This window comes from Grus americana, chromosome 23 (assembly GCF_028858705.1).
Source record: "Grus americana isolate bGruAme1 chromosome 23, bGruAme1.mat, whole genome shotgun sequence".
NCBI lineage: Eukaryota > Metazoa > Chordata > Aves > Gruiformes > Gruidae > Grus > Grus americana.
The window spans coordinates 2,961,405-2,983,695 of NC_072874.1; the positions used below are offsets into that span (position 1 = coordinate 2,961,405).

Below are 22,291 nucleotides of genomic sequence, written 5' to 3' on the forward strand. Positions count from 1 at the left end.
TTCCCTGCCCATCGCCTTACTGGGGGAGCTAGGAGCTTCAGCAGCACGTCACTGATGCGCCCGGGCACATCTCTGGGAGCCACGGCACCTCCCCTGGCTCCGTCCCTCAGGACCAGCGGGCTTTTGCTGAACTCTAGAGGAATTAAATGTCTACACGTATTTATATCGAGGAAGCACATTTTAAAATATAAGGGAAACTGAGCGGTATGCCACCTTGTGACACTGCCGAGGGTAAAGCTCTCCACGCAGGGAAGGCGTTCACATCACCCCGCGCGGGTCTCACCGGGTCTCTGTCCTGCACGGTCCTCGTCCTGGTTCCTCTGCCCAGGTGTCGGCTCTTGCAGAGCCGGAGCGCTTGTGCTGAATCCAGGGAATTCCAGTCGGTGGCATGCAGACCATTAGTTTCTACCAAACTTAAAAGTTTGCTTCTCTTCTGCAGAGCCCGAGCTGTGCCTTCCCCCTCCCGCCTGCCTTCCCTCCTGCTACGCGCCTGGGTGGTGTCCGGGCAGACGGACGAGCGTGTCCCTCTCCCAGGATGGAGTCCCGCGGCTGTGACTGTACAAGCAGAGTCACAATGTTTCGGCAACCTGCGGTTTGTTGTAACCTCTCATTTTCTCAATCTGCCGCATGTTAACTGGATCCTTCAGTGGGAAATTCCTCAGGGGCTCTGCGGAGCACAGCTGGGGTCCTGCGAGCGCAGGACAGCTGGGTTGTGGCTGCAGTGCAGCTGGCAGCACTTTCTGGGATTTTCTTAAAGCTTTGGTGAGTTTCCCTTCCACAAGTGAGTCTCTGTCCTGTGGGACACCAGCCTCCATAGGGGCCAAGGCATGAACCACACACTCAGGAAGCTGGTTGTCATTTTGTTTTTTGGTTTTTTTTTTTGTTTTGTTTTGTTTTTTAATTTGAAATAACTCTTTGAAGCAGATTCAGGGCAGATACCACTGACCTCTTACCACAAACGTTTAACATGTATTCGCAATGATAAAGTCATACAGCTTAAAACACAAAATAAAGGGTTGGGGGGAAGAGAAAGAGGCCGCTGCCTTAGTGTGAGTCCGGGTCCCAGGTCGGGGAGAGCAGCCGTGCGGGTCCAGTCTCGTCCCGCTGCCTGCAGCCGTGCTGCGCTGGGGCCAGGCGCCCGGGCTCAAGGCGAGGCCCTTGGTCATGAAGTCTCGTGTCCGGGTCCTTCGCTGCCTCAGACTGCACCTCTCCTCCCCGCAGCATCCCCGCAGAGCCTCGGGGAGGTGGGCTTCCCTCCGCGTGCGCTCCCGCTCCTCGGCAGCATCCTTCCGCGGTCCTGGGTGCTGTGTGTGTGTGTGTGCAGCCTCCTTAAATATTGTGTATGTGGTTTCTGTCGGGTCTGTGGGTCGGTCTGGGAGTATATGTCTGTCTTTCTGGACATGTGTACGTGTTGTGTAGCAGTGCTCTGGTTCAATAAAGCTTTCATATACATAGCAGCAATGAAGTCTTGCCATCAGGTGACGTAAAGGGGCAGCTACTGGGCAGGGCTAGCGGACATCGTGGGGACCGCGGCCCCTCTCTGTTTGCTCTTCCTCTTCTTGGTGCCAGACTTAGCGTCTTTGGTGTCTTTCCGATTTCTGTTCCCATTTGTGTTATCTTGCTTTCCTTGCTCTTCCTTTTTCTTCCTTTTCCCTGCAGTAAAGCAAAGGGGCACCATGAAGCTCTCTGGCAGAGCGAGCTGGCCCACGGCTGCGGGGTGGCCCAAAGGGCCTGTGCCCTCCCCACGCACGGAGGTGCCCGAGAGCCGCCCCGTCTGCCGGCCTGTGCTCTGCATTGCCGGCTGTTGCCTAAATATAAACAGGGAAGAAGGATCAAATCTGGATTTAGCTTTGTATTTGTCGGTCTCCAGCAGAAGTGTTAACACTTGTGTTTCTCCGCGGCTGCATACCAGGCCCCTTAGCTAACGCCCGCTGCTGTGTGCACCAGAGGGACGGATCGGCCGCGTCTGCCTCCCCCTGCCCCGTTGTTAATCCCTGTGGTGTTAGTCTCTGCTCAGAACTGGTTTCCCTCAAAACACTCAACCCCGCTGCAATCCTCGTCCATCCCATAAGAGGATGACCAAACCACCATTCATCCTGAAGACACTCTAATTGCTGGGAAAAACGCAGACCTAAGCGTTCTGGTAGAGGAGAAGAGAACTCTCGTCACTGTAGCACACAGGCCTGCACCTTCGGCCGCTCAGCCACCTGGGTGATCTCTGCTTGGGGAAGAAGCTAAAATATCTGAAAGCCTGTGGGACATGTGGCAAGCCGTGCTGAGGATCGCCCACCCGGGGTCTGTGCCAGTTCCACCCAGGGGTCTTTCTGGCTGCTGTCACGTTGTGTTCCCTGTGCCGTAGAGGGGTACTGAGATGCGCGGCGCATTTATGATACCCGACAATTGGCTGAATACTTGTGCCTGACAAATAAAGGGTGCTGGGGAAGGATGGTGAGATATTCCATGTCTGCTCACCTTCGGGGCACTGGTTCTTCTGCACGGTGCATCTCCGCACCTCCGTGGTGGCAGGGCACAGGGACACGTCTCCAGACGGAGCCTGCAGAATCCGCCGCGTTCGGTCTTCATTGCCCTTCTTGAAGCCGCAGAGCTTCCTCTTCTTGGAGCAGGGCCCCCAGGGCCCCCACTCACTCATTTCACATTGTGCTGCCAGATAACAAGAGAGGCCAGCAGTAACTCTCGTTTCGCCGTTGCTGCCTCAGGATTCCCAGAGCCCTCCCACACCATCGCACCGCTCCCCCACTTGCAGGCTGGAAGGCTACGTGGGTTTCCCCAGCAGCTCTCAAGGCACCCCCTTCCTCGCCATACCCCACAAACTGAGTCATGCTTCACAAGCACGCCGCAGCAATGCTGGGCTGCTGCTCCCCATCTAGGCTGGTTTTCAGAGGGCTCAGCCCTCTGCAGGGCTGCGTCTGGCCTGTGCCGTCACCTACTTGACATGGGTACGACAAGCCATCGTCTCTGAGGGGCTCGTTTTATCATCTAAACCAAAGTGTGGCAATTCATGCAACTGGGCCTGACAGAGGCACAGAAAGCTCAGCGAGAGGTGCCCAAGCATCACTTACCAGGACTGCTGCACTCCATGGTGCCGTTGGCAGCAGAGTAGCCTTCGGGGCATGTGACGTAACACCTCCCTTTGTGCAAATACAAACCTTCCTTACATTTTGTGCAAAAGTTTCGACTGAAACAGGACTCACAGTTCTCAATTTTGCATTCTGGGGAAAAAAAAAAACCAACCACAAAGCTGTCATGTAGTCTGATGTGAGCAAAAGACACGGGAAGCTCTTGACTGGTAACTGGAGTTTGCTCCTGCCTCCAAGGGGTCTGCCAACAGCCAGGACGAGCCTCTGAACGTCCTGCCAGGCCTGGTTGTGCTACTCGGATAGAATCAGTCTGCTTTGCACCGTTCCCTGGTACAGGACAGAGCCGCTGTGCTGCTGCTCTCATAGCCAGCAGCAGCTGCTGCCAGATCAAAATCGGGCAGGGTGGAAAAGGTTGGGGCTGGTGTTCAGCTTAAGCATCAGTCAGCCAGAGCAGGACAGCACAAAGAATAAAGTCCCGTATCAATTGCTCCAGTTGCAGCTACAGTATGGGCTGCAGAGAAATGGAGTTAGACGGAAATCTGGCCACGAGGGTGATTTGCATGAAACTGCCAGGGAAGTGATCACATTTTTCCATGTCCAGCTTCTTTCTGGTGCTCTGGCTGAAAGAGGCAGCCCCAGGCCAAGGATCTCGTTCAGAGAGCTGCTTGGCTGTGGTGAATGGGCAGAGGAGAGAAGAAAAGGTACTTGTGCAAGTAGCACCTTAAAAACTGAAAGAATCTCCCTCCTCCTCCTCCTTCCTCCCAAAGGAAGAGGGTGCCAGTCTGGCAGCCCAGGTAACAGAGCTTCCCAAATGTCCTGCCGGATGCCACGTCCGCAGCGTACTTGGGCGGTGCTGAGCATGCTGTGACGGGGTAACCCAGCCCTGAAAGGTTTGCCAGTGGCCCTCTGCTCTAAAGGACCACTGGTCCATTGACCACCGCCTGCCTACAGCACGGAGAGACCTGCAGAGGCTCTCAGAGACCAGGAGGGCCAAAACTCAAGTCTAAACCTGCATGGAAGGGCTGGTGTGGGGGCGGTGGATGCTTGCCCAGCCTCTGAGGGCACAGCGTGGGCAGTATCTAGTGGCTGCTCAAAGGGAAGGAGCAGTTCAGCCTGGCTGCATGCTGCACCAAGGTGCATTAGCCAACATCAGCATAGATTATGGGGTTATTCCCTGGGTAGATCACTGCCCTGCTCAGCACCTCCTTCTCCCCTTTGATGCAGCCACAGCATCTCCTCTCCCCTGACCGGAGGCGGCACGATCCCCTGCAAAGCTCCGCAAAGCACCACCACCCTCCCGCGTTTCACCTGTTCCCTCCCACCCCCGTACTCACTGATGCACTTGTTCATGTCTGTATTGCGAAGGCCAAAGTATCCCAGTGGACAAGATGGTAGGCAAATCCCGATTTGCCGGATGTCATTCCTCTCCAGAAGGATGAAGAGTTTGGGGGAACATCTCAGGCACCCATTGAACTCAGAGCACAGGTCGCAGCCTCTGGCACAGCCCTGACTCAGCTCGGTGCTAACTGGAAGAGCAGAGAGAGGCAGCGGTTAGTGCCCGCCCGCACGGCCAGGTTCTGCACGCACCAGCTTCGTCCCCAAAACACCGGCACCACAGGGCAGGAGGGGCAGGACTAAGGGCTGGGGTCCTGCCGCACTGACGCCCTCGCTGCGGCTCCCGGCACCGCTCCGGCCGGGCATCACGGCCTGTGCCAGGTGCCCACAGGCACCAGCGCCGCACCGAGCACAGGCGAGAGGGTCGTGCCAGCAGCAGCGGTGAGGAGCAGGACCAGCAGCAGCCGCCAACTCTGGACAGAGTCCCGGCACTCTGCCCAGCAGCCCCTGCCTCCTGCCCTGCCACTCGGCCCTGCTGCCTGCGCTGGACAGACACCCGCCAGGGACACGCACCCGGGGGGCCAGCGCCTCCCCCCACATCCCCCCTTGGGGCTGGTGGTGCCGCCCCGCCGAGCTACGGGCACACCACAGGATGAGGGGACCAGAGCCGCACGGTGCTGGAGCAAAACCGTCTGGTTAATTCTGCGCTGCGCTGCAAGCCAGGCTGCGTCCCCAGCTAGGTCTCGCCCTGACCCCGCTTTTGTTAACTGTATCTGGCAGTGCAGGAGATTTCACTGCCCTCAAAATAGAGATGTGCTCTCAGCTCCTAAGTTCAGTCCAAGAAAAATACTCAATCCCATGTCTTGAGAGTTTTCTGCTTTTAATTATCATATAAAATGCTGCTTGTTTTGAAACCAATAGCATTCTTTGCAGGCTAGAATGCAGGTTATTTTTATTAGTTTATTATGCAAGCAGCGTCCTTGTTTATAGAAAAGCTGTGTATTTAAAAAATGTTTTCTTTTAAATACTGTGTTTACCACACTTCAAAAGCAAGCGTGGAGCACCACAGTGTTCACATGCCAGATCGAGAGGTAAGAAAACTTTCCTCTCCCCCCACAGTGACCCGAGACCTCGGCAGCTCCCCTCTGCCTGTCCCAGCCCATCGCTGGTCCATGGCACGGAGGCTGCCGCAGCCTGGGGAAGCGAAACAGAAAGCAGCCGGGGGTCCCCAACCCCGCGGACCCTCCGTGCCCGGCTGCCAGGAGGCTTTGCAGGTCTGGACTGGGACCTCCCCTCGGCATTTTGGGCCTCCCGTATGCAGGGACCCCCGGGGATCCGGCCCCATCCCTCCCGCAGCGCTGGGTGGCCGTGCCAAGGTCTGCCTCTATGGCAAAGGTATAAACCGGCCCCTCGCTGGAAATTGCACTTCATAACATTAGCCATGACATCAAGTTTTCCTTGTTCTCACAGGACTCAGCAGTCCCAGTTTTAATATAAAATAATTATTATATAATTTAATTTAAGATAGTTTTAATGTAAACCAGTTCTAAAACCAGCTTACATAAATGAAGGCAAACCCATCTGGCAGCTCTCGTACCGATTCAGCCTGGTTGCCCTGCGTGAGCCCCGAGCTGGGACCAGCCAAGGACCATCCGGGCTGCAGGGATAATTACAACCCCATGCACTGCGGGTCGCACCGTGGCCCAGCCACCCCGCGGCCCAGCACCCTGTAGCAGCTGAGCGGGTACTGTGCGTGGCCACTGCCCGGGGCAGGGCCTGCCGGGGGGCTCTGGGTGGGATGGGGTGGCCGTGGGGGTAAGGACAGCGTGGGGCGGGAGCCTGCCAGTGGAGCAGCGTCTGGGAGGAGGGTGGGGAGTGATGCACGGCTCTGCTTACCCGCTCCCTTCCCTCTACAGCTCACTTCTCCTGGGGAGGCACCTGACAATGGTGGGGGACCCCGAGGCTGCTGGCCCGCTCGGTGCCTGCGGGGGCAAAGGTGGGGGCAGCCGAGGCGCTGCGGGAAGTGGGGACGCCGACCCCGTCCTGCTCTGCAGAGCAAACTCCTCTGGCCGCGGGTGCTGCCGTGGGCACCAGCTCACCCGAGGGAGCAGCGCTGGCCAGTCCCTGCCCCAAGCTGCAGGCTGGGGGGCAGCTCCTCCCCGTGCGTGCCCGGCGCTGCCTGCAGGGTTAGTGCAGGCAGCTGCTGGGGGGGCACCTGCCTGCGGCTCGGGGCTGCGGCAGGTCCGGCGGGACAGGGTAGTGCACGTCTCTGCACGGGAGTGGAACCTGGGGAGCTCCGAGGGCTTGCGGGACACCCCAGGCTCTGCCCAGCTCTCTGTGTTGGGGAACACATTCACCATCTGCACGAACCATACAGCATCACGAGAAGAAGTAAAGAAAAGCGTTTCATACATACTTCGTCTTTGCCTCTTGCCCTTCACCACTTTGCTGCTGCCTGTTAGATCCATCGAGCTTAGAAAAACCACCACCACAAACAGTCCAAGCTGCATAGTAACTCTCCAGCGCTGCAGCCCCTCCGTCGCAGGGTGGTCGGAGGAGCCCGCTCCACAGCTGGGGATCTCTCTGCTGCCGCTAAAACGTCTCAGGTGGGATCAGAGCTGAGAGTCTGTGCATGAAGCCTGGTACGGGACCATATCCACAAACTACATCGGCCACAGTGAGCTTAGGTAGCAGGTAACATGGCTCTACCTTCATCCCCGTAAGGAGTGCAGGAGCTTGGCTCTAGTCCCATCTGGGGGCTCCGGCAGCGAGCGTTAGCTGCTTGCAGTTTCCAAGTGCACTCGCAGGAACTGCAAAGGAAGAGGAGAACAGATTAACTCAACAGTCGACATCACTCCCATGACGGCTGTGCTCGGCACTACGGCGGGCGAGCGCAGAAGCTGTGGGACAAACTGGGGGAGCGGTACACAGGGAGTGCAGGCAGACGGCGGCACCCGGAGCGGTGTGGGGCGAATCGCCTTCCAACCTCATCCACAAGTCACTGCGTTGCTTAATAACAGTTAGCACATGTAGGAACGCCTAATGCAGCTTTGCCATCTGCCAATGCTGCATACGGTTATAGCTGCAACTTGTTTAAAATAGTGCCAGTCCCCCTCGGCCGCCCCTCCTCGAGCAGCAGATGGCCTCTGCGGGCTGCCAAGCGCACAAGATGTTTCCCATCAAGTGGGCACCTCTGGGGCTGGTAGTCGAGCCGAGCAGAAAGCGAGCCTGCAGTCCCAAGCCGGAGACGGGGCTGTCTGGGGACGGGGCGGGATTGTCCCGCGAGCTACCCAAAACGCCGCATTTCTGCTTGGAGGGAATTTCCAAACCTCCCAGCTCCCATTGCCCCAGAGCGGCAGGGAAGGGTCAGCGCTGCCTGCGCAGGCAGAGGCAGCGCCGAGCAGGGCTGAGCACAGGAGCTGCTCTGCCCAGCGCTCACTGGCTCTTGCACGGCCCTGCCGACGGAGGAAGCCCAGTGTTCGGCAGCAAGCGTGGCTGTAAGTGCCGTGCCACCCTCGCCAAGCGGCGGCAGTGAGTTGCCCAGTGTGCATGGCAGGACAGGGCGATGAGACAGCAATGCCGGGAGGGCAGGCTGGGCAACAAACCAATTCCTCTGCATGAACTTCTTGGAGAGCAAAGGGAAGCTCAGCGCAGCGGGAAGTTGCCGGATGGCAGCACAGCGTGCAGGGCTCCGGGCACAGCCAGCCCAGGAGCTGCCATGTGTCCCGTCCTCGCCCTGGAGCGGCCGAGACCCTGCTCCTGCCGGCCGCGCTGCCCGAGGCCAGGGAAGAGGCAGTGCAGGCAGGGCTGCTGTGGAGCGGTGTGCTGCTCCCCTGGGAAATGACCCAGGAGGTGGTTTTCCACGTGCCCTGCGGCTGGCGTGCAGGAAGGGCGACCTCCGGGCTGCATCGAGAGCACTGGCACTGCCAGGCAGGGCCACGCTCTTCTCTCTGCAGCTGGCAGAGTAAAGTTCCACCAACGGCTGCTATTGTGTGGAAATAAAGGCGACAACATTCACTCTGTGAAGTCAAATGAAACAGAAAATGGTTTTAATCCCTTTATAATAACTACGCAATCGCCGGTGCCCCAAATGGCCAGTGGCAATGGTGCTGGACCGAAGCCCGGCTGCAGCCCGCGCTGCCTGCGGGATGGACACGGCCCCAGGGTGCCGGCCCTCTCCCACGCCCACCGTGGAGTTGGGGACCTGCCGAGGGGCCACTGGCCAGAGCAGCTCCCCCTGCCCCGTCCCGGCTGTAGGGCGGTGACGGCTACAGCAGCAAAACACCTGAACGGAGAGGGCTGCCCACAGCAGCGGCGGCGGGCTGGCAGCATCGTGAGCCAGCTGCTGCAGGGAGATGTGACCCGCGTACCGCCGGGCCTCGTAGCAGCACGTGCCCCGACACCGAGATGTGCCCCAGAGCGGGCACCTGATGGCGGCTTTGGCTCACACGTGCTGGCGAGGCCTGGAGGCCATGGGGCACTCAGAGCGCTGCCGTCGTCCTCCTGTCCCGATGGCTTTGAACTTTTCACCGTGCTTCTGCCGCGACTCTGCCGAGCGCTGCTGGGGCAGGAGCACAGCGCTCCCCATGTGCTTGTCGTTACAGCCCACAGCTCATCCACAGGATTTTCAAATAAATAATTAGTCGCTTGTGTAAACACCAACTTGTTCTGCACTTCCAAGTCTGTTTGCTGCAAGCTGCTTTATAAACACTGTCAAGTGCTTAAGCTGGGCTGTTGGGAGTGTTTACCAGAGCAGAGAGCTGTGCGGAGAGGGGATCCCACCCCAGCCTCCCTCCGCATCGTGCTCACGTGCAGGGACCTGGGCACGGCATGGGGCTCTCCTGTGTGGGGATGAGGCGGCACGGGCAGCCGGGCGAGGAGGGATGCACGGCATGGCACGGCACGGCACAGCCAGAGGACCCTGGGGATGCTAGCTGGTGTGAGCGGCGCAGTGTCCGTACGGCGCAGCCCAGACTCTCCCCAAATTAGTGCTGAGCGCCAGCTGCACCGGAGGGAGCACGGTGCCGTCACCCCGGCCTGGCTGCCCCTTGGTTTTAATTACGGCGGGTTTGCAGGTGAAGCGCGTTCGCAGGAAGTACACGCTGAACCCGCTCCGCGTCCTGCAGTGTTTACACAACACTCACAGTTTAGGCAAAGTCCCCTCGGCGTGGGGACAGCAGCAGGGATGTTCCTAGGGAGCAAACACAGCCCCGGCGTGCCAAGAGCCAGCGTGAAGCTTTTGCCGCTGCCACGTACCCCATCTCTCAGGGTTTGTTCAGCGCAAGGGCAGGGAAGTGCCATGGGGAGCCTTGAGGCCACGAGCACAAACCAGACAAGCACACGCTTTTTCCTCCTCGTTTCCTCGCTTTCTAGCCCAAAGAGAGCCTGGGCCTCTGGCCACCGCTGCCCACTCAGCACAGAAAAGCTGAATGATGCTGAACAGCCGGTGCCAAGGCGGGTCACTGGCACGATCCCCATGTTTCAAAACCTCCCTGCAAGCACACGGTGTCTGCGGCGTGCCCACCGGCAGAGCCTGCAGCAGAAGGGCTGGGCTCCCAGCTCTTCCCACCCTCACTTCGGGACACAAATTATGATTCTTTCTGCTATTGCAGCCATCAGTCAAGCTCGGGTTGCTGCAAACAATTTCCAGTCTAAACATTAGCAGAATTTATGCCGTTATCCCATCGACAGGCAGAAGTTGGGGTAACCTGAATTGCTCTGAATTCATTTATGGAGAGACCTGGCCCCTGCATCTGAGATGACAGTAAGCCTTGTTTGCAATTCAATGAGGATAAATTGGTCCTTGGGAGCTCCAATACAAACCAGAAAATGTAAACCATCCAGATAATTTACCATTAGTCCTCCTACACACAAGGTGAGAAAGACCAACATTATATCCCCAGGATATTCAAGACCTAATCCACAATAACTAAATTGCTGATATATTGCCTCTTGCTGAATGTATCAGGCTGTCCGTAATGTAAACGGGCTCTCCAAAGGTTTACTGAGTCTGGGAGAGAAGGACCAGATGCTCGGGCGAGGGCTGGAGGCAGGACAAAGTCCGATTACAGCAGCAGCAGTAATGAACCCCCAGGAACTGCCAGGTCGGCTGCCAACAGCCGGCTGGACATCAGCTACGAGCGGGGGGGAATTTGGGTTTCTAGGTCCCGGAGCTAGATAGACAATTTGAATTTCGCCTTGGCAGTCTGTTTAGGGGGTGCAAATGCACAAGGAGAACAAGCTCCAGAAATGCCTTTGCCTGCAGGAAGAGTCGTGGTTTTGCAGGGGTTCACCTGGTTTTGTTTGGTCCCAGCAGACGTGCAGCCCCGCGCCCGGCAGGCTTGGGCATGGGGGACGGCACCTGGGACAAATCGCCCCGAGCCCTCCCTGGGCAGAGTCTGGCCCCGGGGAGGTTTATGGCAGCAGCCAGCTCCACGCTGCCAGCAGATTCCCCAACCTGCCTTTGTGTAAACTTTCAACAAGCCCATTGAGTAACGACAACGGCGCCCGGGTATCAGAGGTGCCGGGAGGGGAGCGGGAGGAGGAGGAGGAACGGGAGTGAGCTGCAAAGAAGAGCAGGGCCACGTGCGAGGATGGGGTCTGTGGGGCACGATGAGCTGCTGCCGGCATCTGAGCCAGCCAGAGCAGGACAGATCCCAGCGGGTACCAGAGGGGAGATAAAGGAGACCACACAGGGGCGGGAGGAGCGGCACTGGGACCAGCCATCCTGTCCGAGGGCAGCACAGCTCCCCGGCATCTGCCGAAGCCCCCAGGCCAGTGTCAAGCAGCCGTAGGATGCGGCGATGCTGGCGCGCACCCAGCACCCTGTATCAGGAGGTACTGCTGCCACCGTGAGCCCCCCCAGTCCGGCCCTGCCCGGAGAGCGGCCGAGCTGCTCTTGCCGCATGGCTGAGCCTCAGCAGGTGGGATATAGCCAGCAGGAGAGGAGGCATCTTTCAAACAAGCAGAAGCCCACACACGCGTTTATCTCGCTGCGTGCCTTGCCCTCGCTTGGCAAAAGTCTCCGGCAGGCAAAGCTTCCCCAGACAGCTAAAGCTCGCAGCCCCAGGTGCGGCGGTGCGGCTCCCCAGCCCTGCGAGGGAGCAGAGCCAGCGGGCTCCAAAGCACCCGTCTTCCCTCACGCCCCGGCGCCTGCCAGGAGACGCGGGTGTCAGGAACCAGCTCCGGGGAGGTGAGTGCCGGCAGCCGCGCAGAGCGGGAGCCTCATCCAGGTGAGGTCAGAGACTCTCACCAGAGCTGCTCCGCCGTGGCCGGAGCTCCCTGCCTGCTCTGCCAGCCCGGCAGCGGGAGGAAGGCAGCGCGGTGCCGCAGGTTTGGGGCCCTCGTTCCCTTTGGGAAAGTCTCATGCTCTTTCCAAGAGGTGTTTCCCTGTCGGCGAGGCAGAGATAGCGTGAACGCTGCGTGAGCGGCACCGCAACTCTCCACGGAAGAAGGTCCCACGCATGCACGGCTCGGTCATCGTGACTGCCACAGGGTGTCTCACGCACCTCCAGCCGGCAAACATCTCTGCACATGCACATGCAGAGCCACTTTGTTCTGCTTAATCCTTGAAGCAATAAAAGAAGGCTGCATTAAGTCAAATTTCCGAACCAGAAGGTCTTCATTTGATATTATATCCGAGTGCCAAGATCTGCAAAATCCCTAACCCATAAACTTCACTGAAAAAATAAAATAATAAAAACCAATCTGGCAGCAGAGTTCTCCACAGCATTGTTGAGGTCTGACTCCTTCCACCAGCTTCTGCACTGCATTCCCCGGATCTGCGGAGCCGTGCTGTGACCCGCTAATGGGGAATATGCCGAGGAGAGGCTCCCGCCCGTGGCCGCCCCTCTGCCCCAGCCCGGCGGCGGGGAGTTGCTCCGGGGGCTCTGCCACAGCAGCCCCCCGGCCTCCCCGCTGGCTCCAGCCCCCTGCTCCGCTCAGCGCCAGCTCCTCGCCCGCCTCGCGCCGTGCCCGGCACAGTAGCTGCTCCAAGTAATGCTGCGATTAATAGTGCCACAGGCCTCTCTCCGGGAGCGCTTGTGCTTCAGCATTGTAAAACAACAGGAAACTTTTTACTGGGGGATTTCCATTACCCTCTTGCTAGCGCAGAGGAGCGGCACACTGGTCTGGAGGAGAAGGAAGCAGCGAAGCCCTGAAGCAGGCTGCAGGCTCGGTGTGTGCTGCTTCTCCACAAAACCAGAGCAGCATCTGAAAAGGCGCTGGGGCCATCCCGGCAGGCACAGCTCCGGTACCGCGGACTGGGGAACTGCCTGGGGATTGAGCTGCGGTCACTGGAAAAGCAAACCTCTTTCTATATAGGTACAACTTCAGGTAGGTTTAAGCCTCCTGCAGTTCAGTAGCTCACTCACCAAATGCCAACCAAGGACCAAATGCACTAGAACAGCAGCAACCAAAGCAAATTTCAGACCAGGAATTGCAAAACAGTCCATTTCAGAGCAATGTAGACCAGGGCACCGAAAACCTCACTCTTCCATCTAAAGGGCTCCTCAACAACCCCACAGGCCCTATTGCTGCGCAGGATCATGCTCAGCAGGTTCCCCGGGAGGTGCAGAGCAGAACATACACCATGTTAGCGTACAGCCCCTGCTCCCGGAGCCCCTGAGTGTGCGGGGAGCAGGGGGCTCTAACGCAAAATGGGAAACGAAGGGGCTCTCATCCTATGCTAGTGTGCACGCGTTCAGCTCAATACCCAATTCCCCTCTTATTTCAGTGTAAATGTGTCCAAACAAGGGCTTACAGCAACCTTCCTGAACTGGCTCTAAATGCAGGCTTTTTGAAAGCAAATTTCCAGGGCTTACAGGAGCCCAGTGAGTCACAAGCCGCTGTGCTAATCAGCTTCTCCAGGCAAAAGCAGAGACAAAGCCTGGGGCAAAGACCCTAAACAGCACCTGGGGCTTTCTGCTTGGCCATGTGCAAAGGAAGCATCTGCCAAGTGCGAGCTTCCTGCAGGGATTCCGGGTGCACTGGCTCTCCCACCGAAATGTCACTGCCTGGGAAACCTGAGCCCTGCAGAGCGGGAGCAGCACGGATTGCAGCAGCAGAAGAAAACACAACAGGGAAAAATAACCAGCAGCCTCAGCTTTGGGCATCGGGCAGGACAGGGCGTTCGGCTGGTGGGGAGGAGCGGGCCGGGCAGCCTGAGCTTTCTCCAGCCCAGCCATTGCTGCAAGCCTGCACACAGGCGAGTTCTGCCTTTTTTGTGGGGTGACAGCAACCCGCACTGCCAGAACAGGGGGACCCAGCTCTGGGCTCTGCAGAGCCTGGCATCGTTCGGGGCGGTTTGCAACACAGGTCATCCTGCAGCCAGGCCACGCCACCCGGTGTGCACGAGCGTGTGGGGAAGCTGCAATCCCAGAGGAGCATCCTCGGAGGCAGTTGTCGGTGGGTACGGCTGGAAAGCTGTGTCTGTGTTTGCCAAGGTCTCAGGCACGTCTGTCCTGGGGGAACACCAGGTCCCCCTCACACAGCCCCAGGGAAGGTGTCTCTGCTGGCCGGTCCCCACCTTGGCCATGTGGTCCCAGCTTTCCCACCCCAGTGCCACCCCCGCAGGCGGTGGGAGGCTGACCTGGCCCCCAGCGCTGGTGCTCGCTGCAGTTTCATGGCCCCGTAGCACGGGCACAGAGGTGCTCTGGCAGCTCAGGTCTAGCTCGGACGATGGATACGTGGGGTTTACGCTCTGCTCTGCCATTGCCTGCACATGCTGGCATGGCCAGCGTATTTTGGCTGTGTTCAGGGGGTCACATCTGTGCCCCTGCGGCCCCGGAATGGGTGCCCCTGCGCCCCTGGCTTGCTCCCTGCCGTGTCCCTCAGGGTGGTGCTGCTGCTCTCGCAGCGGCAGCGCCGGGGCCAGGGAGCTGATCCAGCTGAAACGAGCCTTTTTTCCAGGGTGGTTTCCAGGCATGTCGCAGCACCGGCATTCCCAGGCTCGCAGTTGCTGCCGCCGTCCTCCCGTCCAGCCTCCATGGCCCCGGCCCCGCGGCGAGGGTGAGGTGATCGGGCAGTCAGGAGCTTGCCTGCTCCAGGGTCACGGATGGACTTCAGACAAAATCATTCAAAGTGGAGAACCCCTTGGGCAGATGTCTCACTGCAAGTGCTGGGTCCCCACGGGATCTCAGCATAAACCTGGCCACCACAAACAGCCACGGACCTTTGGGTAACAGGATTTTTGGCACTGGTACCCGCTGACCCCTGTGCAGGAGAGTGAAGGCTCCGTGCCTGCCATGCTGTGCAACATTTGCTTCTGCCGGTGTTACCCTATTTTAATGCCTTTTACTATAAGACACCCCTTTAAAACCAAACCAGATCACCTGAACACCGCTTCGTCCGTCTCCAGGGAACGCACACGCCTGAGTCTACAAGAAACCCCAGCAGTCCAGGGGTGACCATTCCCCAGTCGCCCGCACCCTCGTCTTGCAGCACCCCGGCTCAGTTGGCACGGAGGACCAGAGGACGGAGGCTGAAACGTCACCTTGACCCGAGCCCTCGCTGGGGACCCGCGTCCCTGCCTGGCTGCGGGAGCACGCTGCAGCGAGCCCCGAGCCCTCGCTAACCCACAGGCTCGGCAGCCCAGCACTGAGATCCAGCAGCACTTCCCCTGCACATCAGCATGGGGTGTTAACACGGACGTCTAATTATTACCATGATCGCTGTTAACCATTTCCCCGCTGATCCCCCATCCGAAAGCCCAGGGAGTACGTACTTACCCCGCACTCTCCGGGTGCCTGCCGTGCCCCCATGGGTGCCGTCCTCTGCAGGAGGCTGTTAGGCGCAGCCACAACAATATTGAGACAGCAATCGCTTAACTGCCTCGTCCCCTCATTGCTCAGCTCGGGCACGCTCCCGTCTCTGGAAGTCAGTGGGAAAGCAGGCAGGGCACTGCAGCCCGCCGCGCAGCACTCAGCCTCTGCACCGCGGCCGGCGGGACCCTGGGGCTGGTCCAGTATCAGCAATGAGCTCCAGCAAACTGATCAATATTGCGACTAGCTCTCCGTGTCCCCTTCCCGGGTCTGGGAAGGTAAAACAGTGGCAGGGGACAGTGCGCGGCAGCCCGGCTTCCCTGCAAAGCCCCACACACCTTGGGGGTGGGGGAGACGGGGATCCCAACAGATCGTGCTGTGATTTCTCACAGCTTTCATTGTCTGAACTCATTATCCACATTGCACAAGGCAAACCCGCAAGTCGGATGCTGACAAGGCTTGCGTTCCTCATTAGCAGCCCACATTGCAAAAGCTTCATCTAAACAAACATGCATTCTGAAACCCTTACCTCTGACTTGTCACTCCCTCATCACTGCTGAAAAGACTCTACTGGTTTCTCAGTTTTAAAATACTACAAGACCAACTAGAAAAATCCTCGGTTCCTCCAGAGAAAGTTACATGCACGTTTCTGTCAAAAAAAATGAAAAATATATTCATGGCGAGTTCATGGAGCAGTCTGGTGCGTTTGGGTCTGGGGATTTTGTTCACTTGTTTTTTAAAGCAGGTTTCTAAAAGCTTCCCAGGTTTTGCGCAGAGAAACAAACCCTTCTGTGATGTGCAGGATTTCAGCTCGTAAAGATCGCCCAGGCTAGTTCATACTCCATCAGCCCACGCTGCTCCCTGCGTATGCAAAGCAGAAAGTATGTGATCATATCAGAGCAATTTGCACATTAATAAATCCTGGTCTCAATGCCGTAGACTCCATCCCCATCCACCGGGTAGGGGCTTTTTATTATTATTATTACCAGAGTATCCAGCTTTGTAAAGGCATCTAGTGCGAACTCCTGCATGAGGGAATTCCACCCCACTAGTACCACCTCCTAAGACAATATCCAGCCAAAATATTGTGACTGTTGCAAAACCCGGACTGGAGCTCCACAAAGGACCTTCCAGCGTTGCATCCAGAGCCAACGGGGTCTCAGTAAATTACTGCAGAGTGACACACCATCCAGTTGCCTTTGTAGTCTTTTTTATTTATGACAGTTAATTCCGAGTTATTACTAACATTTCAGTGGTAACTGGCATATGAAGTCATCAGCTGTCACAACTGCATCTGTTAATAAACATGTCAAATATTAAAAGCAGCTTATTATCCTCTGGAGGGGGGAAGGCACTAAGGCGAAGAGCTGGAAAGCCTGGCTATTTTTTGATCTCTGGCTGCGCAGCAGGAGGAAACGCTGACGCTCAGGAGAACACAGCGTGACCGCGGTGAGGCTGCGCTGGGCTACCTGCCCTCCATCACACCTGAGCAGCCAGGAGCTCTGCTCCTCAGCTCCCCTTCCCTTCTCCGCCTCAACGGGGGCAGCCAGGAGAGACGCGGGACGGACCCCTGCTTGGCACGGGCGCACAGGGGAACGTCAAGGCGCACCCAGCATCTTGCCGTCGCCACAGCCTTCTGGCGTGCGGTGCCATCCCGGCCCGGCTGCGCTCGGCAGCGGGCATCCCCCGCCTGCCAGTCCCCCATGGAGGAGGCAGAAGTGCCCCAGCCCTGGGGGAGCCTGGGGAGAAGCGCAGGGTGCCCCCAGCCCCCCATGTGCCCCCTGCGCTGGGGTGCTCCCGGGGCATGCAGCCCTGGAGCTGTGCCGGACCCTGCGCCGGTGTCTCTCTGTACGAGCCGTAAACAGGAGCTGGTGTCTGCCTGCTTCCCAAGCGGCCATCAGTGCCGTGCGGCCGGCAGCACAGGTCCTCGCGCGTGACCGACCCTCGTCCCCGGCTCTCGCAGGGCCGACGTGGTGCCCGTGGCCATGGGGCTCTGCCAAGAGCCCTGGTGCCCTGGCAGGTGGTCCCAGGGGCACGGCTGTGTGACAAGCCACCGGCCAGCCCCTCGGCACGCCGTGCCCACGGACCCCAGCGGTCTCCTGGGGAAGGTTGTTGCTTCCCTTCGGTGCAGGAGGAGATGGACTGAACGCTCCATCTCTACCTTCCCCCTTTTCTGGGTCGACTTCTCCAACCATCTGAATGCGTTTCAGTATTTACTTTAGGCGTAAGATCCACCCGAGCAGATGCCGTAATTCTGCTGTAATGAGTAAAATTCTGCCTTAGCGTCCAGGTGTTCCTAGGGACATCACAGGACAACGTGCTGATGGGGGAGACACCCATGCCAAGCAGGGTGACTCACCATGCAGTGCTTAGCAAAACTCTTGAAGCAACGAGGAGCAGCATCATCTTCACTTGATCCTCCCCAAGCTTGCAGGGCTCCCAGCTGGAAGCCGGAGGGAACAGGCTCCTCCAGAGGCTCCCGAACCCCCCCAGATCCCTCGCTGGGGGCCAGGGCAGGTCCCCTTCGATATCCCGCTGCCCACGAGCCACCACTGCCGAGGGTCTCTGAGCATCCCCAGCAGTCGCTGGCACGAACCCTGGGACTCAGTACGGAACTGGCAGCCCCGAGGAAGAGGAGGGCTGGGGTACGGGACGTGGCATGGAGCAGCCCCCAAACACACCAGGGTTAGAAGAGTCCCACGGATCTGTGTTCTTCACACACTTGCAATCGTCTCTGCTTTGCACGGCGCTTGTGCGGGGGCAGGTATGAACACAAAGATGCAAAATAACCCAAAACAGGCAAGAAGGAAAATTCAGCCTTTACGCAGCTTTTCCTTTGCATTGTGTTTGTGTTAATGCACGTGTGTATGGAAGTTTTATTCATCCTGAATTTTCTTCGGTACCTTGTTAAATGTCCCTGGTTTCCTCCTTGTAAACGATATGTTCTGAGATCATTGCTATCTCACAGGAGTGTTAGTGAATGTGTTTTGAATATTGGGCAGATGCAAAGCGGTCGGTCTTGCGAGTCTCCGTATTAAAAACCTTTTCTATTTATATGTGGAGGGTTTTTTTTCTATTCTAGGAAATCCTGAAGTGCCATCAAATGTTGCTCTGGGACAAAATCACTTAGTTGACTGTAAGAGTGAAAAATCTCATAAACTGAAGATCCTGTATTTTATGCTTGCATTGAATAGCCAAAACCTTTTCTTTCTAAACTCTCTCAGAGCACCAAACTCCAGTTGACAGCTGTAGATCAAGTTTTGGTCTGGAGCAAATGTTTATAACTGAGCAATAAACCCCGAAGACAGAGATCTATAATGGAAATGCTGACAAACTCAGCTGCAGGAACAGGGCTACCAGACACGTCAATAATTAGCGAACAGAGCAGTTTATCTGACTGAAGGCAAAGGAGATGTGCTTGCCAGCTCCCTGGCGTTAGAAGGTATCGTTGCAGAGGACAGTAAATCACACTAAATCCTGCCTTAACACCCTCCACAATAAATCCAGCATCAAGTCCCACATTTTTTCCCCTTCTGACAGGCAGCTAATTTACCGTTTTGTTTTACTTTAGCTAATGGCTGTTGAGGCTGATCCTAAATTAATCCTAAACAGGCTGTTTCTCTCTTGTACAAAAGGACACGAAGTTCCACATTTTAGCAGGGTAAAAACACCAAGCGGCTCCAGATTGAAAGCAGAGCTGCCGTCTTGGGACATTTTCCCTGCCACCCACAGAAGTCCCCACCGAGCAGGTGCCCGGCAGCCCTGGCTCCTCCGGCCAGGCCACGCCAGCGCAGCAGCACGGCAGGCGGTAGCAGCAGTCCCAGCTCCCGGTGCCAGGGGAGCATCGTCCGCAGCCCACAGCTCGCCCTGGGGAACACGCTGTGCGGGGAAAGGTGCATCGGGATGTTCCCGGAGCAGACAAAGGCCGCCTGAATTCACCGGTTGCAGTCACATTAGGTGGAAAAGCGAGCGGCAGGTCTAATCCTCCTCTACTGGTATCACCAGCCCGGGCGACCCTGCCCACTTGGCTCCAGCCGTTCCCCGGCCGGGCTCTGTGTCTCACTCCGCATGAAGCCAAAGGGACACCCTCACTCCCCCGTTTCTGCAGAGGGAGCACCGACTCCCTCACATCCCCAGCTCACCCTTCAAGCGCGTGGTTCCCCTCCCCATTAAAAACCTGCCACTTTTTAGCCTGAGTTCATCCCTCTCCGGTTCCTGCCCTGCGTCCCCCTCTGCCTCTCTTGGCCAGGGGAAAGGCCTCTCCTCCATGGAAAGCCCACCCTGCCTGGGGACCACCGGCACTGCCAGGATGGGGCCGAGCTGCCTCCTGCCAGGAGCCGCATCCCTCAGCCTCTGGGCAGGGGGCCCTGGGTGCAGGCGGTGGCTCTGCACCCAGCAGCTCTGGCACTGAGCACCGCAGCTTCTGTCAGACCCAGGGCTCTGCGCCCTCGACGTTAACCCTGTGTGCAGAGGCAGGTACCAGTGCCTACAAGTTCTTGGCTGCCACAGAGGGTGCATTACTCATCCCTGGTGCCTCATCAGCCCTTGATAATATCTCAGCATAAGCAAAAAGCAAAAAAGACGCTCGCCGAGAAAGCAGGAGGAAAGCAAGAATGTTCTGAAGTTGCCTCTGACGCTCCTAGGCTCGACCTGTGGCGCACTGCTTCTCTGTACCCCGCTTTGACACAGAGGTCTGCTTCTCCGAAGGCTTATCTCCTGCAGAATGATTGATAGCCTGGGCAATTGTTTTTAATAATATCTGAACACCTGCAGTCCTCAGTCCCCGGTAATACAGTTATCCCAAGCGCCTAACTTCTTGCATAAACAACTGCTCCGGTTGCAAAGACAACTATCAAGTTCCTGACACAGGCTGCACAAGCCGTGCTGGGGGGTCAGGCACGGGGGCACGCAGGATCATGCCTTCCACGGGGAGATGTGGGAGCGAGAGGAAGGGGAGCTGACTTTCTGATAGGATCACCCGGGCATGCCTCTTCTTCCCGGGCAGAGCAAGCAAGCCTGGGCTTTCGGCCGGGCAGCGCTGCTCACCAGCCTCGCTTGGAGGGAGCGGCGCTGGCAGCCTGGCGGCACCCGTGCCGGGAAGCGTGTCTCCGTCCGGGAGTGTCACCCCGGTTTGGTGCTGAGCAGCCGCGAGCTGCAGAGCCGTGAAAACGACTTCTGCGTAAAACTCTTTGTGGGTGACGGAAGAGCACGATCTGCATGCCCCATCGCACCCCAAGCGTGGTGCGGGCAGCCTGCCGGGTGCCTGCCTGCACCCTCTGCGCCACCACGGGCAGATCAAGAGGGGTCCGGCAGGACCGACTTGCTCTGTGCTCGCCAGGCACGGGGCAGGGAGGCACCGTTCGAGTGGTGGACGTGTGCGTCCCGGCGAGCTGCCCTGCTTTTCAGGATCTCTCTTTCATGCCTGCCGGGCTTTCTGACACCGCGCCCCGTGCAGGCTGGACATTTCGCCTCTTTCCAAGGAGCGACGTTATGCGCATGTTGGGAAACGCTCCTTTCTCATTTGCTTCGAAGGCCCTTTTCCCCTGTTGTTTGAGGAATGCTGTTTGAATTAGCTCCACGGATTGCAAACAGACCCCGTTGTTTTCCTTTCCCAATGCAGGGAGGCTTCTGTTCTCTTTGGCCTGCTGGATTAACCGGGGGGCCTCACACGCTGACCCCTCTGCAGCTCAGGGAAGCTAATTTAATCCCAATATTGTTACAGATCACAGCAGGACGGATCTCACAGATTCCTTGAGGCAAACCAGCACTGAGCTCTGGCAGACACAGCAGCGCACTGTGTTTGTAGAGGCAGGAGCTGCTACAATTTTTTCTAGAAAATTTCTTCTACAAAACTTCTGAGGCTGGGGAGGAGGGCAGTGTTGGTGGGATGGCGGGGGCACCCTGGGCTTGGGGGTCCCACTGAGGAGCAGCTCCACCTGCATCCCCCAGCATCCCCCAGCATCCCCTGGCACGCAGGAGGGTGGAGGGTCCCTCTGGATGCTGGCAGAAGAGAAGATGCTGGAAGAAGATGCAGAACCGGCATCTCCTCACTATTTCTTTCTCCTCATTATTTTTTTTCCCTTGGTACCCACTCCTGGGGCTGGATTTTCGAGGTGTGTTGTCATCAGGCCATACATGACAGCTGCAGCCGAGCCGTGCCTGCTCCCACGTGTCAGTCCGAGCCAGTCACTGCGTCAGTCCCTGGGCAGGTCACCTTACTTCACATCTGCAAGGTGGAGCCATCCCCCCAGTGCCGGAGCACAAGCGCCTCGCTGCTCTTCCCCCACAGCGCTACCATCGTGGGGGACAGCAGGGTTATGGCAAGGGGGCCACGGCTTCTGCCCCAGCCCAGCTGGGGCTGCCCCACTCCTCACAGCAAGTGCTGGGCAGGCTGGGGCTCTGCTCATTGCCCCAAGCGTTACCCCACACATGGCCCCACTCATGGCCCCACGCATGGCCCCACGCATTGCCCCACTCATGGTCCCACGCATGGCCCCACGCATTGCCCTCTACTGTCTCTCTCTGAGCTCATCAGTTCCCCACTGTGCAAAAGCCCAGCAGGCAGGTGGGTTTGCAAGCACCTTTCTTGGACAACTCAGTCCTTCACCAGCTCAGCTCCTCCCTACCCCACACATCAGCCAGACCCCTCTGAGGTCGGTCGTAACAAAACCAAACACAGACACTTCTGCCTGCAGCCTTTTCTGTCCCATAATGAGTCCTGTGGAAGCGGTCTGTGATGTGATGCTGAGCCTGGAAAAAGGCATCCAGCACCTTCACAGTGGGGCAATCAATATAAACGTCACCTGTATTTTCATGGGGAAGATCTGCCTTCTCATTCTACATGCAGCGTCTCAGCTCTTCCTCCCTTTGCTCTCACAACCCCACCTAGATGCATCGCTCTCCCCAGGATGAAAGCCCGGTTGAAGAAACCCAGCTGAAGCCCCGATCCATCACACAGTGCTAATGCATTCCAAAGCACATCACACTCCTCCTCCCTGGGGCTGGAGCAAGCACTGCTCTATGGTCCAGCAAGTGAGGGGACAACCAGCCTGGGCGGCCGCAGCCAAGGAGGGCATCCAGCCCCCTGGGAGCGGGGCA

The 22,291-nt window shown here is 57.9% G+C and overlaps 1 protein-coding gene across 1 annotated transcript; it reads right to left on the reverse strand.

Moving 5' to 3' along the window:
* Window positions 1–1,049: 1,049 nt before the first annotated feature.
* RSPO1 (R-spondin 1) lies at window positions 1,050–15,996 on the reverse strand. Its single transcript, XM_054802502.1, has 6 exons — window positions 15,723–15,996; window positions 6,850–7,243; window positions 4,433–4,624; window positions 3,081–3,230; window positions 2,473–2,661; window positions 1,050–1,653 (listed from the first exon to the last, which is right to left on the reverse strand). The coding sequence occupies exons 2-6, from the start codon at window positions 6,941–6,943 to the stop codon at window positions 1,496–1,498; spliced, it is 783 nt and encodes a 260-aa protein (XP_054658477.1). The 5' UTR covers window positions 6,944–7,243; window positions 15,723–15,996; the 3' UTR covers window positions 1,050–1,495.
* Between the last annotated feature and the right edge of the window lie 6,295 nt (window positions 15,997–22,291).